This window comes from Chanodichthys erythropterus, chromosome 4 (genome assembly GCF_024489055.1).
Source record: "Chanodichthys erythropterus isolate Z2021 chromosome 4, ASM2448905v1, whole genome shotgun sequence".
NCBI classification, from domain to species: Eukaryota; Metazoa; Chordata; class Actinopteri; order Cypriniformes; family Xenocyprididae; genus Chanodichthys; species Chanodichthys erythropterus.
The window spans coordinates 39,139,682-39,155,074 of NC_090224.1; the positions used below are offsets into that span (position 1 = coordinate 39,139,682).

The window sequence follows — 15,393 nt, forward strand, 5'->3', positions numbered from 1 at the left end:
GAGTCGTATGGATTACTCTTATGATGGATGGATGTGCTTATTGGAGCTTCAAAAACTCGGACACTATTCAATGCCATTACAAAGCGGAGATTATGCTCGGCTGAAAGAACAAAGTCATCATTTTTGGGTGAACTATCCCTTTAAGAGTCAACATACAGCTAAACCACTCTGTGTGAATACTCCCACAAAAGGAACTATGACTGCATTTAGGTCCCAAAAACTGGCCTTGATAGCAATTTGTCCTGGGCTGCACCATCTGTCGTTCACAAAATCTGCTAGTTCATCACCATTTTCTTACCACTAGTGCTTTCATGCATAATTTGAAAGCCATTCACTGCAGTTGGGAGTATCAGCTCCCTGCCAAGCGTCAGTGGGACACATGAGATGATGTTGTTTGTGTTACCCACGGCCAATGGTCTGTGCTGTAAGCTTGTCCATTTACTATGCTTTGACCATAATGATTGTAGGCCAGGTCTGATTTCTTGTATTCGTTTTGTAGCTCAGCACTGACAACTCTACAGATCCTCTGGAGGACGCTGGACCAGAGGATGATAGAAGATCACCTCAACATTACCAGCCGAGCAATATTACACTACTAGTTTATATATTTTGTATAAACTAGCAGTAACACTTTATTTTGATTGCCTACTTTACACACCCTACTTACTTACTATAAGTAACTTTGCAACGTCAACTAGCAGTCATTAGAGTATTAGTAGACCATCTGCTTAATAGGTTTTATGTTAACCATACGTATTAATATTTTTCAGAGACACAGATTGGCATCCATAAATATCTAAACAATACGACCCCAACCTACACGCCAAGGAATCACACTGACCTCCATGAAACGGTTTCTCCAAAAAATAAAAAATGAATCAATGAATTTTGTAAGGCAAATTTTGTAAGAGAAGTACTGTAAAAAGTGTTTTAGTTCATTTAAAATGACCGAAGGAATCAGAGAGGGAAAAATCAATTTCTAGAACTCATAATTAACATTTTAGAAAAGCATACATAAGTGCAATTTTGACCACACGGGCTGCCACAGACTCTGAGCCAGAAGCAAATTAGACAAAGAATCATTTACTTTTTTACATTTACCATTTTTTCAGCTTCTATTTTAATACATACCCATGATATAAAATGACTCGTACAGTAGCGTTGTGGTATTACTGTAGCACTGTGTGATCGTGAATGTATAACCAGAGCGAGGCCGGTGGTGATGTGGAAACGTTCGTACCTTACACACACAGGGCGGCTGGCAGGGATCCTGGTTAACGCTGCCCTCGCCGCTGCAGTCGCACCGCTCACACTGAGGGAATCCTGTGTATCCGAACGCACACCTGTCGCACTTCTCACCTGCGTAGCCCTGCTTACAGATGCACGAGCCCACAGCCAAACCTGCCACATTACACCTGTATTTAGTGCTGAAAACTTGTGATCAGATCACCAAAAACAATAGGTGGACACCGGGCTGCTGACCCATCATGTGTGGTGTTGTACCTGTGGTGGCCCGACTCTCATCTGGAACACAGGTGGAGTGAAGTGAACCTCTCAGGTCACATGAGCAGGGTCTGCAGGGCCAGCTCTCGTCTGGACTCACCTGTGGAAATATGAGAACAAACACTATTCACTAAACCCTGCCTTCAAAATGATGTTGACCCATGGCATCTCAAGTCTAAGGCCTCATTCAAAGGGAGATATGGGACGTTCTGACTATCTGAGTTGAATAAAAGGCTCTGAAAGTCCTATGTGTTTGAATAGTTCAACACAGAACTGTACGAAAATTATCCAAAAGTATGGCAAAAGTTGTTTCTGGGACACTAAAGATTATATTAGGAAAGCTCGACATCATACTAAGGAGGTGGAGCTTAAATGAGCTTAATTTCTCAATTTTTCCCCTAGAAAAAGTTGATTTTAGAAGTAGCACAATGAGGACCAAACACTTTCTCAGACAGGAATAGGAGAAAACTCACCCCACTTGGTCTGTAGTATCCGTCTATGCATGATTGACAGTTAATTCCTCCTGTGTTGTCAGAGCAACCAAGACAGACTCCGCCCCCCTCATACGCGCCATTAATATTCATGCTCAGCTTAGCATCGGCCACAGTCTGGTTGTAATAGCATTCCTCTGATTTACCGTGACAGTTACACTCTGGCAAATAAACACATCACACAATAATACAACATAAGAAGAGAAGTACAGTTACTGACACATGAATATCCGGTTAAAATACTGAAATACCACATGAGGAAGAGTTGATCTGAATGTTGGCATCAGACCAACAGCACCACTGCAAGAATAATAAATCAGAAGCTAACATTTCCACCACAATATCACAAGTTATTTTGCTTAAATTGACATTATTTAGCAGACACATCTATGCAGTATGCGTGTTTCCTGAGGATTTAACCCACATGCTGTTCAATGCATGGATCACTGGGATTGATCTTATAAAGGAAGGATACCATTAATGAAAGCTAGATTGAGTGATTTTGCTTTAATGCAATATTTTAAATAATCAAGTCAATATTGAGTACATTTTAGACACAATATTGCTGGTTACTTTGTAAAAAATGGTTCCACACACAAAGACACAGCAACACTGACAACACACAGTAGCAGTGTTTCGTTCCTGAATGTTTTTAACAAATCGGTTGAGTGAGTCATTCAATGACTTGTTCATAAAAAAAAACTGTTGCATAATTTTAATTATTATGCATTAACTTTTACATAGCTGATGTGAATATAGTCACTCATATAAGATGAACTGATGTTCCTATTGTTTATAGAACACACTTAAAATAAGACAAAATTGATCAGTTCTGCGGGACATTGTTGAGACCTCTTACTTTCACAGACGTGGCGCGTGAGGAAGGTTCCCGCCATCCAGGGTTTCTGGTTGTAACCAGGGCAACAGCGGTCACAGCTCTCCCCACAAGTGTTGTGTTCACACTCACAGCTGAATTTCTGACATTGAAACCAAACCGTCAATCAAACCAACTGTGTGCCATTCAGAATTGATTTGAGAATGCATTCCAAATTTAAACTCAATTTTAATTGAGAGTTATACAGTGCATTTCCAAAAATAGATGAACAACATTTAAAAAGTGCTCAATGTAAATGAGTACACCCCCTTTTAAAAAGTTACATTTTAAACAATATCTCAATGAACACAAAAACAATTTCCAAAATGTTGACAAGTTTAATATAACATCTGTTTAATCTGTTTAACATGAAAGTAAGGTTAATAATATAACTTAGAAAACAAAATTTTCAGTTTTACTCAAATTAGGGTGATGCAAAAATGAGTACACCCCACTGAAAGTCTCTGGAGCAGAGCTAAATTTACCAAGATGTCTAATTTAACAAGAAGTCAACCACAGGTGAGTCGAATTATTCATTACACAGGTGTCCAGCAGACAGCTGACTATAAAAGGGTGTTAAAACCCCATTTCGTGCTGTCAGCAATGGCACCACATTTTGGAAATAGTTTTTGTGTTCATTGAGATATTGTTTAAAATATTACTTTTCAAAGGGGCTGTACTCCTTTACACTGAGCACTGTATGAACGTATTTATTTAATCTATATTTGTCAGGCTTGTTTAATTTGATAAAGTTATACACACACACATGGGCACCACAAAATACAGCAGTTATTGGGTTTTTTAAACTGTTGTGAGTGCATGCTTCAAGTGATTAGTCTCTAATTAACACCTTAATAATAAAGCTCAAGCAATAAACCTAATTAAAATTGCACACAAGCTTTAGATGACAAACCTTGGTGTCTGTGTTGAGAGGGCAGGCCTTAGCGTGACCGTAACAGATGCACATGCCCCCTACTGATATATCCTTAATGGAGTAGTAATACTGAAAAACAAAAGCATTACAATCATATTTGTACTCAAACTCTACTGTAACACAAACTGTAGTAATGACTGCATCCCAGACTGTAAAAGAAGATATACAGATGCAGATTGCCCTTGGCAAACCTTCTGCAGTTATATGACGTGTGGTCTGGACTGAGAAGAACTAAGGATCTTGCAAGCTATATAATTCCCATTACCCCTCACATAACAAAAGTAGAGTCTGTGAAGCACTTTTCCCCCCAAAGCTGCCAGAGTGTTTTTTTTTGTAAACATGAATCTAAATAATGAATTGATCTAGATGCTGATGCAAGCGTGTCTGTGGTAAATATATCACTATTTTATGATGCACATGTCCTAAAACTACACCCTTCAAGGTACTGACTGTGCATCACCGTTGTGTCGAGCTGGTTGTGAAGCTCAAACAAACAGATCAATGAATTGAAAATTCTGTCATCAGTTACTCACCATGTTGTCATTCCAAACCTGTAAGAACTTTGAAACACAAATAAAGATGTTTTTAAAGAAACCTGAGAGATTTCTGTCCCTCCATTGATGGTCCATGCTTCAAAAAGTTCATAAAGAGATGATAAAACTAAGTCTTTTTCCACACTAATACATTTTCATTTGAAAACTCATCTTTTTCTCTATGTTTTGGCCTTCATTCTCGTGTTACGCAGCTTCCTCAAAAACCATTGAGGTTCATTCTCGTGTGTTATGTGGCACATTTTGAACTTTTTGAAGTGTCAAAGTGGTAGTTGTGTGGATTGTCAATGGAGGGACAGAAACCTCTTAGATTTCATTAAAAATATTTGTGTTTAGAAGTTGACCGAACATCTTACGGGTTTACAACATTTTGGGTGAACTAACCCTTTAAACGTACTAAAGTCGCAATACACTCGAGAATGACACACATCACCTTCAACTTAGCCTTTAATTTAGCCAGCTTATGCCTCTCAGACTACAAAAAGACTCTTTGAGTGAAATAATTTGGGTACATTTATCCAAATTGCTCAATGCACGTGAGAAACATAATCCTGCATTTCATAACGCAACTCTTCTTTGATGGAAACAGGTCAATCAGAGAGTTAATGAGTTTGTAGGAGGAAGTGGGCGGGTGGAGGCGTGTGATATGGCGTCTTAGAGGGACAGAGCGGGCCGATTTGTTAATTACTGTGTGATTTTAATTAAAACCCATCTGTCTGAGGAGGAGAGGCTGGTAATAGATGAGGCGGCCCGGGCAGTATTAGCTCCAACCATCCACACACAGATGGCGCATGAATGGCACTGTGCGACGACAAACATTCTCTGTGGTGTCAAAGCATCGCACTAGCGCTCCAGCAGAGGCACGCACCCGTCTGGTGACGATGGGGTCGATGTCTTTGGGGTCATTGAGGTCGAGGGTCATGAGGTCAGCGTTTAGGGTGCGGATCCTCTGGAACTGCAGGCGGATATAACGTGCCGAGGTGAAGTTGAGTAACGTGGGCGATGGATCGTCCGCGCTGGGACGACCGTTTATTAGTGAGGTGTGAATCTGAAAGAAAACAAGAAATGGTGAATTGCGTCTTTATGAGTGAGTCTTTGAATCATTCCCTCAACTGTGGTTGTATATATACTTATATACATGGCTGATTTGTAGATTGTTATCTAAAAATGGTTTGTATTTTTGTATTTCCCATTTATTTTCTATGGCGTTGATGTGAGTGCGAAGATCACAAGTGTGACTATTTTAAGATCATTTGGACTTTTCATGTTCATGTTTTTATGTCCTCTTTTTGTGTGTGTTCATATATCAAGTGGCACGTACAAAGGTCACCAAATTGTTTAGCATTCTGAAAAATGTAAAAATGTTAAAAAAATTCAAGATGTAAAAAGACAAATGTCCACTAGAGGGTTAATAGAATATAAACTAATAAACAAATATATAAAATAAATTATTGCAATCTATTGACTACCATAGTGGTAATGCAAATGAAGCTCAAGGAAGTGATGTGCGTGTGCGTGTGTGTGTGTGTGTGTGTGTGTGTGTGTGTGTGTGTGTGTGTGTGTGTGTGTGTGTGTGTGTGTGTGTGTGTATGTGTAGTACTGGGCTGTTTTTCTTGGGTTAATGATGTGTGCTAATTAGTGCTGTGTGAGTTTATGATGTCTGCTTTTAAAGGAGATAGAGTGACATTTGAGTCCAGGCTTGATCTCCCCACCCACCTCCCTCATTAGTATGGTACACACACACACACACACACACACACACACGCAATACAGTTCAGTATAGTCCTATGATCTGACAGCTGTAAATCTGACTTTCAGAAAACACACACACATTAAAACTGCTGCTGTCGGAGAACTTACATCTCATCTATCATGCCTGTGTGGGTGTTCGTGTCAGCCGGCTATTAGCTGTTGGACGAGCTGTGTGGGGAAGTTAGCAGCTGTAATAATGCAAACATGCATAATTCTACATGTTTTTGGTTTGTATGTAAATTTGCTGTGATATCTGTGTAAATGAGTGTGTGTGTGTGTGTGTGTGTGTGTGTTATTGAGTGGGCTCTGAATGAGAGGGACACAGGAGTTTGTGTGTGTGTGTGTGTGTGTGTGTGTGTGTGTGTGTGTGTGTGTGTGTGTGTGTGTGTGTGTGTGTGTGTGTGTGTGTGTGTGTGTGTGTGTGTGTGTGTGTGTGTGTGTGTGTGTGTGTGTGTGTGTGTGTGCTTGTGAATATATTTTTCTCTTGTCTATTTTCTCTAATTAAGGATTACAACTAATGAGGTAACTCAAGATGCAGTCGAGTGAGGTCCTCAGTCGCATACATTCAAATGCATTTAAAGAGATAGTTTACCCAAAAATGACAATTCTGTCGTCATTTAGCCTATTCTCCCAATTCACCAAAAATCACTTTTAAAGTGTGAAACTTACTGGATTTCTACTTTGGACACAGTATCACCTAATGGTCTTAATGACAATGGTCTTAACATTCCTCCTTTTCTTTAAAGGGGACCTAAAATGCCTCTTTTCACAAGATGTAATATCAGTGTCTGGTGTCTCCAGAATGTGTCTGTGAAGTTTCAGATCAAAATCCCCCACAGTTCATTTATTATAGCTTGTCAAATTTGCCCCTATTTGGGTGTGAGCAAAAACACGCCGTTTTTATGTGTGTCCCTTTAAATGCAAATGAGCTGCTGCTCCAGAAGAGGGCGGAGCTTTAACAGCTCAACAACAACAAAGCTGGAGAATCTCACGCAGACAAAATGAGGAAAGTGTTCAGCCTTACATTGTTCAAACCGGAGTCGACACTGATGGAGAGACTCAGGAAGAAGTTACAACTTTTAGACGTTTCTGAATGGTTAGTGGATAAATTGATGTAGTTGCTGTGGAGTTGATTCAACTCATGTATGTGGCCATTGTATGTTTATATATTTTATTAAATCATGTGATGTAGTCATGTGGTCTATCATGTGATGTAATACTCTGTTGTATATAAGGGCCTAGTTGTGAATGGCTCACTTCTGATGAGTAGATGCAATGCTTTTTTCTGTGTTTTTTGTGTTTGAGCTCATTGAGCTTTCTACCTGCTGGATTTGAGCACTTTTTGCCTAATTCATGGTAAAATCTAAATGATGATGAAACCTTGATTAACATAATAATGAATTTAAAGGAAAAACATTAAATGATAAACCAGTTCAGGATATGACCCCTTCAGAAGTCAATCATGGCATTAAAACCTTCTCATTACGCAACTTAATTCTGTTGACCCATGAGTCCAGGAGTTTCTCACCTCGCCGTTCTCCAGAGGATGGATCTTAGAGTAGAAGGAGGTACAGATGACCTCATCATCACGCGTGTAGGACGGCGGGCCTGTTCTGGGGATGATGTCGAAGCGTGTGATGCACTCTGTGTCTGTTATAGCGTAATACTGCCACGGCATGAATGTTTCGCCGTCCAGAGAACGTTCCAGAATCCAGTTTCCAGGCCGAGGCGAGTTTGCAGCCTTCAGGATCACATAAGCGATCTGGAAGATCTGAGTAAGAGGAGAACGTGGAACAGAACATTAATATTCTCGCAAATATATATACGTAAATGTATACACTGTTTATATAGCCTTGACAGAATCTGTAAAATCTTTAGTATTTTTTGAATATGAGTCAAATACAAAACACCATTACACAAAGATGAATATGATATGTGCTAAAGCTGGCAGCAGACTCTCTCATAATAGATGAACAGAAATGAAAGAGAACATCTGAGAAAGAAAAGTAAAACTTGATTCCCATGATTCAAAAGTCTTTTATTCAGCAGCAAAAGACTCGAGGCACACACACACACACAATAAATGAGGATGGTTTGTGTATCGCGGTGTGACACGTTAAACACAGTCCCTGACAGGTTCTCGGCGGCCTTCAGAAAGCTTCGGGGCGCAGTGACATTCCAGCTTACCTGAAGAGCTGACCTGAATAAAAAGAAAACATGAGAAACGGGGGGAAAGAAGCTAGGCTGAAGTCTCTATTCATTTCTGTTACCTTTTCAGCTAACACTGCCCCATGAGAGACACACACACTCTTTCATCTCCAGCAGATAACAGGCTTATGTTACCGTCTCTCACAGCAAAGCTCCGGACGCTGGTTCACGCAGCACAATGCTGTTTTGTGTGCTGTGTTCAGAGAGAGGTGAGGCGGGAGTGACGCAAGGACATCTGAACAGCACAATCATCTGACTAAAACTATGAAAAACACAAGGAAATGAAGGCCACACCAGTCACACTTCAAACTACACACTGTAACACAACATGTACACATATTCTGACTGATCAGCTGTAGCATGCAGTGGTCAGATATAAATTTGAATGATGTCTAGGGAAACACTCAAACTCTGCTACAGTACAGCCTGCTACAGTAGCCACGCCCCAATCCCTCAGTCTGCTACAGTAGCCACGCCCCAAACGCCCAGTCTGCTACAGAAGCCACGCCCCAAACTCTCAGTCTGCTACAGAAGCCACGCCCCAAACGCTCAGTCTGCTACAGAAGCCACGCCCCAAACTCTCAGTCTGCTACAGAAGCCACGCCCCAAACGCTCAGTCTGCTACAGAAGCCACGCCCCAAACTCTCAGTCTGCTACAGTAGCCACGCCCCAAACTCTCAGTCTGCTACAATAGCCTCGCCCCAAACTCTCAGTCTGCTACAGAAGCCACGCCCCAAACGCTCAGTCTGCTACAGAAGCCACGCCCCAAACGCTCAGTCTGCTACAGAAGCCTCGCCCCAAACTCTCAGTCTGCTACAGAAGCCACGCCCCAAACTCTCAGTCTGCTACAGTAGCCACGCCCCAAACTCTCAGTCTGCTACAATAGCCTCGCCCCAAACTCTCAGTCTGCTACAGAAGCCACGCCCCAAACGCTCAGTCTGCTACAGAAGCCACGCCCCAAACGCTCAGTCTGCTACAGAAGCCACGCCCCAAACTCTCAGTCTGCTACAGTAGCCACGCCCCAAACTCTCAGTCTGCTACAGTAGCCACGCCCCAAACTCTCAGTCTGCTACAGAAGCCACGCCCAAATCCCTCAGTCTGCTACAGAAGCCACGCCCCAAACTCTCAGTCTGCTACAGAAGCCACGCCCCAAACGCTCAGTCTGCTACAGAAGCCACGCCCCAAACTCTCAGTATGCTACAGAAGCCACGCCCCAAACGCTCAGTCTGCTACAGAAGCCACGCCCCAAACGCTCAGTCTGCTACAGAAGCCACGCCCCAAACGCTCAGTCGCTACAGAAGCCACGCCCCAAACTCTCAGTCTGCTACAGAAGCCACGCCCCAAACGCTCAGTCTGCTACAGAAGCCACGCCCCAAACTCTCAGTATGCTACAGTAGCCACGCCCCAAACTCTCAGTCTGCTACAGAAGCCACGCCCCAATCCCTCAGTCTGCTACAGAAGCCACGCCCCAAACGCTCAGTCTGCTACAGAAGCCACGCCCCAAACGCTCAGTCTGCTACAGAAGCCACGCCCCAAACTCTCAGTCTGCTACAGAAGCCACGCCCCAATCCCTCAGTCTGCTACAGAAGCCACGCCCCAAACTCTCAGTCTGCTACAGAAGCCACGCCCCAAACGCTCAGTCTGCTACAGAAGCCACGCCCCAAACGCTCAGTCTGCTACAGTAGCCACGCCCCAAACTCTCAGTCTGCTACAGAAGCCACGCCCCAATCCCTCAGTCTGCTACAGAAGCCACGCCCCAAACGCTCAGTCTGCTACAGAAGCCACGCCCCAAACTCTCAGTCTGCTACAGAAGCCACGCCCCAAACGCTCAGTCTGCTACAGTAGCCACGCCCCAAACTCTCAGTCTGCTACAGTAGCCACGCCCCAAACTCTCAGTCTGCTACAGTAGCCACGCCCCAAACTCTCAGTCTGCTACAGAAGCCACGCCCCAAACCCTCAGTCTGCTACAGTAGCCACGCCCCAAACGCTCAGTCTGCTACAGAAGCCACGCCCCAAACGCTCAGTCTGCTACAGAAGCCACGCCCCAAACTCTCAGTCTGCTACAGAAGCCACGCCCCAATCCCTCAGTCTGCTACAGAAGCCACGCCCCAAACTCTCAGTCTGCTACAGAAGCCACGCCCCAAACGCTCAGTCTGCTACAGAAGCCACGCCCCAAACGCTCAGTCTGCTACAGAAGCCACGCCCCAAACTCTCAGTCTGCTACAGAAGCCACGCCCCAATCCCTCAGTCTGCTACAGAAGCCACGCCCCAAACGCTCAGTCTGCTACAGAAGCCACGCCCCAAACTCTCAGTCTGCTACAGAAGCCACGCCCCAAACGCTCAGTCTGCTACAGTAGCCACGCCCCAAACTCTCAGTCTGCTACAGTAGCCACGCCCCAAACTCTCAGTCTGCTACAGTAGCCACGCCCCAAACTCTCAGTCTGCTACAGAAGCCACGCCCCAAACCCTCAGTCTGCTACAGTAGCCACGCCCCAAACGCTCAGTCTGCTACAGAAGCCACGCCCCAAACGCTCAGTCTGCTACAGAAGCCACGCCCCAAACGCTCAGTCTGCTACAGAAGCCACGCCCCAAACTCTCAGTCTGCTACAGAAGCCACGCCCCAAACTCTCAGTATGCTACAGTAGCCACGCCCCAAACTCTCAGTCTGCTACAGTAGCCACGCCCCAAACTCTCAGTCTGCTACAGAAGCCACGCCCCAAACTCTCAGTCTGCTACAGAAGCCACGCCCCAAACTCTCAGTCTGCTACAGAAGCCACGCCCCAAACTCTCAGTCTGCTACAGAAGCCACGCTCCAAACTCTCAGTCTGCTACAGAAGCCACGCCCCAAACTCTCAGTATGCTACAGTAGCCACGCTCCAAACTCTCAGTCTGCTACAGTAGCCACGCCCCAAACTCTCAGTATGCTACAGTAGCCACGCCCCAAACTCTCAGTATGCTACAGTAGCCACGCCCCAAACTCTCAGTATGCTACAGAAGCCACGCCCCAAACTCTCAGTATGCTACAGTAGCCACGCCCCAAACTCTCAGTATGCTACAGTAGCCACGCCCCAAACTCTCAGTCTGCTACAGTAGCCACGCCCCAAACTCTCAGTATGCTACAGTAGCCACGCCCCAAACTCTCAGTATGCTACAGTAGCCACGCTCCAAACTCTCAGTCTGCTACAGAAGCCACGCCCCAAACTCTCAGTATGCTACAGTAGCCACGCCCCAATCCCTCAGTCTGCTACAGTAGCCACGCCCCAAACTCTCAGTCTGCTACAGTAGCCACGCCCCAAACTCTCAGTCTGCTACAGAAGCCACGCCCCAAACTCTCCGTCTGCTACAGAAGCCACGCTCCAAACTCTCAGTCTGCTACAGAAGCCACGCCCCAAACTCTCAGTATGCTACAGAAGCCACGCTCCAAACTCTCAGTCTGCTACAGAAGCCACGCTCCAAACTCTCAGTCTGCTACAGAAGCCACGCCCCAAACTCTCAGTATGCTACAGAAGCCACGCCCCAAACTCTCAGTCTGCTACAGAAGCCACGCCCCAAACTCTCAGTCTGCTACAGAAGCCACGCCCCAAACTCTCAGTCTGCTACAGAAGCCACGCCCCAAACTCTCAGTCTGCTACAGAAGCCACGCCCCAAACTCTCAGCCTGCTACAGTAGCCACGCCCCAAACTCTCAGTCTGCTACAGTAGCCACGCCCCAAACTCTCAGTATGCTACAGTAGCCACGCCCCAAACTCTCAGTATGCTACAGTAGCCACGCTCCAAACTCTCAGTCTGCTACAGAAGCCACGCCCCAAACTCTCAGTATGCTACAGTAGCCACGCCCCAATCCCTCAGTCTGCTACAGTAGCCACGCCCCAAACTCTCAGTCTGCTACAGTAGCCACGCCCCAAACTCTCAGTATGCTACAGTAGCCACGCCCCAAACTCTCAGTATGCTACAGTAGCCACGCTCCAAACTCTCAGTCTGCTACAGTAGCCACGCCCCAAACTCTCAGTCTGCTACAGAAGCCACGCCCCAAACTCTCAGTCTGCTACAGAAGCCACGCTCCAAACTCTCAGTCTGCTACAGAAGCCACGCCCCAAACTCTCAGTATGCTACAGAAGCCACGCCCCAAACTCTCAGTCTGCTACAGTAGCCACGCCCCAAACTCTCAGTCTGCTACAGTAGCCACGCCCCAAACTCTCAGTCTGCTACAGAAGCCACGCCCCAAACTCTCAGCCTGCTACAGAAGCCACGCCCCAAACGCTCAGTCTGCTACAGAAGCCACGCCCCAAACTCTCAGCCTGCTACAGAAGCCACGCCCCAAACGCTCAGTCTGCTACAGAAGCCACGCCCAAACGCTCAGTCTGCTACAGAAGCCACGCCCCAAACGCTCAGTCTGCTACAGAAGCCACGCCCAAACGCTCAGTCTGCTACAGAAGCCACCCCTCAAATGCTCAGTCTGCTACAGAAGCCACGCCCCAAACGCTCAGCCTGCTACAGAAGCCACGCCCCAAACGCTCAGTCTGCTACAGAAGCCACGCCCAAACGCTCAGTCTGCTACAGAAGCCACGCCCCAAACGCTCAGTCTGCTACAGAAGCCACGCCCAAACTCTCAGTCTGCTACAGAAGCCACGCCCAAACTCTCAGTCTGCTACAGAAGCCACGCCCCAAACGCTCAGTCTGCTACAGAAGCCACGCCCAAACTCTCAGTCTGCTACAGAAGCCACGCCCCAAACTCTCAGTCTGCTACAGAAGCCACGCCCCAAACTCTCAGTCTGCTACAGAAGCCACGCCCCAAACTCTCAGTCTGCTACAGAAGCCACGCCCCAAACGCTCAGTCTGCTACAGAAGCCACGCCCCAAACTCTCAGTCTGCTACAGAAGCCACGCCCCAAACGCTCAGTCTGCTACAGAAGCCACGCCCCAAACGCTCAGTCTGCTACATTTTTGTGAAAGTAACGTTTTAGACAGCACTCAAATATCTTGTTGGCGAATATCTTTGTAAACATAATCGGTTATGTCTTAAACGAACATGAACAGTTCACTGTGTACCAGTATATTGGATCTGTGCAGCTCTTAAAGTAACAAACAGTAGCTTAATATTCCTGCTGCTGTCTGTGTTTTAATGTAAAAAAAAAATAAAAATCTTACTACTTACTACTTACTCTTAACAAAACTTTTCTAATTTTAATTTAATTTACACAATGAAGAATATATTTTACATTTGATTACTTTGTTTCTGTTCCTGAAAACTACAGTTAGATCTACCTGAAAAGTACTGTTTATTTCATATGCATCATTGTTCTGTTGTGTTTGTGTTGCCCTGTTGATTGTTAAATGGATCGAATCCATGTTCAATAGAAATTATTTTACGATGCAGCAATAAACTAGCTAGTATACCTTAAAGTACATGTTGAACATGAAACAATAAAACACTAATGTATTTTAATGACAAAATTTTAAAAAAAGTGACAAATATCGATATCGGAATCGGCCAGTAGTTGTTTGTTAAAATCGGTATCGGTATTGGCTAAAAAAATGTGTGTGTGTGCTGCCCTCAGGTGTTCATTTACTGCAGCGCTTCTCACAAGCAAAGGCCACAGATTTCATAGAAGACAGACAACCATTCCTGCAGTATATGACTGAGAGGAGAAGAGCTATAAAAATCATGTCATAACCCACAACCTGTCAGAAATGGCACGAATCAAACACAGATGTGACTCCCTTATCTGTCTCTGTGTGCTGGCCTCAAGACCCTGCCTCCTACACACACACACACACACACACACACAGATATATCCGCCTCGCTCACAGATGACAGTGTATTCTCTGCGTGTCACATCTCTTCTGTCAAAGATTATTCTCAGAGGCTTCAATAACTTTCAGTTCAGATGAACAAACTCCAGCAAATGTTCAATAACTGAAAAGCCAGAAGGGTAAACACACTTGGGAGTGAACGCGTTGTTTTGCCATTGTCTAATTTTTCTGATATCAAACTGAATCCGGCATCATGTTGCATAATTTGTCTCAACAAATTTCAACTCAAGCTTATGCTAAAATATAAATAATAATAATAATAATAATTAAAAAGAAAAATCAAATAATTTTTTATTATTATTGTAAAAATGCAGAATGTTTTCTGATAGGACTAGGATGTGGTTTGGCACAACTGCACTTTCAATGAATAAATATTTTCCATATGAAGTAAAATGTAGCTTAATTAGTTTAGTTGATTAACACAATAATGTAACACATTCCTCCGAGCTGAGAATGAATAAACAGAACACCTGCTCCTCCAGACTTCTGCCTGTCACTTCTCCATGATGTAGGAATGATAATGAATAACGAAGCATAAAATACCATACTTTGTTGGTCTTGTGAGTGAAAGAGAGAAGCAGTGAAAGTAAACTGCTCCAGATAACGGCTCTTAAAGAATTGTATCGTTTATTGCTTCTGAGACAGTAATTACAGTAGCCTTTCTAAAATATAAAGCAAACATACAGTGAATGTGTAAATAAAGTGTCTAAACTAGTCAAAGAATAGATGAATAATCTGTTAATCGTTAACTGTCCACAACAATCAGAGCTATGTTCTGTTTGTACAGGCTATTGTCGCTCATTCCTCCAGGTATTTGCTCTAGTTTAGCTTACACTTGCCCTTGAGCACAATTATTTTAATAATGCTTTAGACTCTCACATGGACAGAGATCAGATGGTGTCCGGGTCATTCGCTCCTATTTGTTCTCTTGAGTATGTGCACCAGTCATTCTTCCCAACAAGATGTCAGTCCTGTAGTGATGTCAGCACAGCATACTTCACTGTGGAGATGGTATTTGACTCGCGTCAAAACTCCCGTTTTATTCAACAAATCTCTTATTTACATCGAGTTTGCACTGTTAGTTATGATGAAAGCATTCGTTAGTGTGCAGAATGACGAGATCACTGATTTCATGATCTCAACAACATTGTACAGTGTTCAGTGTTCATCCCTGCAACCTTTCATGCCACGATCTCAATATAATGCAGCACTTTTTAACGATTAGTGAACTTTGAGAGCTGTAATAGTAAAAACATGCTAAAAGTTTT

At 44.3% G+C, this 15,393-nt stretch overlaps 1 protein-coding gene across 8 annotated transcripts in view; it reads right to left on the reverse strand.

Annotated features, from left to right (window-relative positions):
- The window catches only part of lama2 (laminin, alpha 2), a 167,209-nt gene that overhangs the window by 109,149 nt on the left and 42,667 nt on the right, over positions 1 to 15,393 (reverse strand). For all 8 annotated transcript variants that reach the window (XM_067384976.1, XM_067384975.1, XM_067384974.1 and 5 more), the window contains exons 4-10: positions 7,634 to 7,876; positions 5,222 to 5,401; positions 3,782 to 3,871; positions 2,854 to 2,971; positions 1,977 to 2,155; positions 1,504 to 1,603; positions 1,241 to 1,401 (exon numbers count right to left, since the gene is read on the reverse strand). In XM_067384976.1, coding sequence (XP_067241077.1) covers positions 1,241 to 1,401; positions 1,504 to 1,603; positions 1,977 to 2,155; positions 2,854 to 2,971; positions 3,782 to 3,871; positions 5,222 to 5,401; positions 7,634 to 7,876 — 1,071 coding nt within the window. The remainder of the gene's footprint in view (positions 1 to 1,240; positions 1,402 to 1,503; positions 1,604 to 1,976; positions 2,156 to 2,853; positions 2,972 to 3,781; positions 3,872 to 5,221; positions 5,402 to 7,633; positions 7,877 to 15,393) is intronic.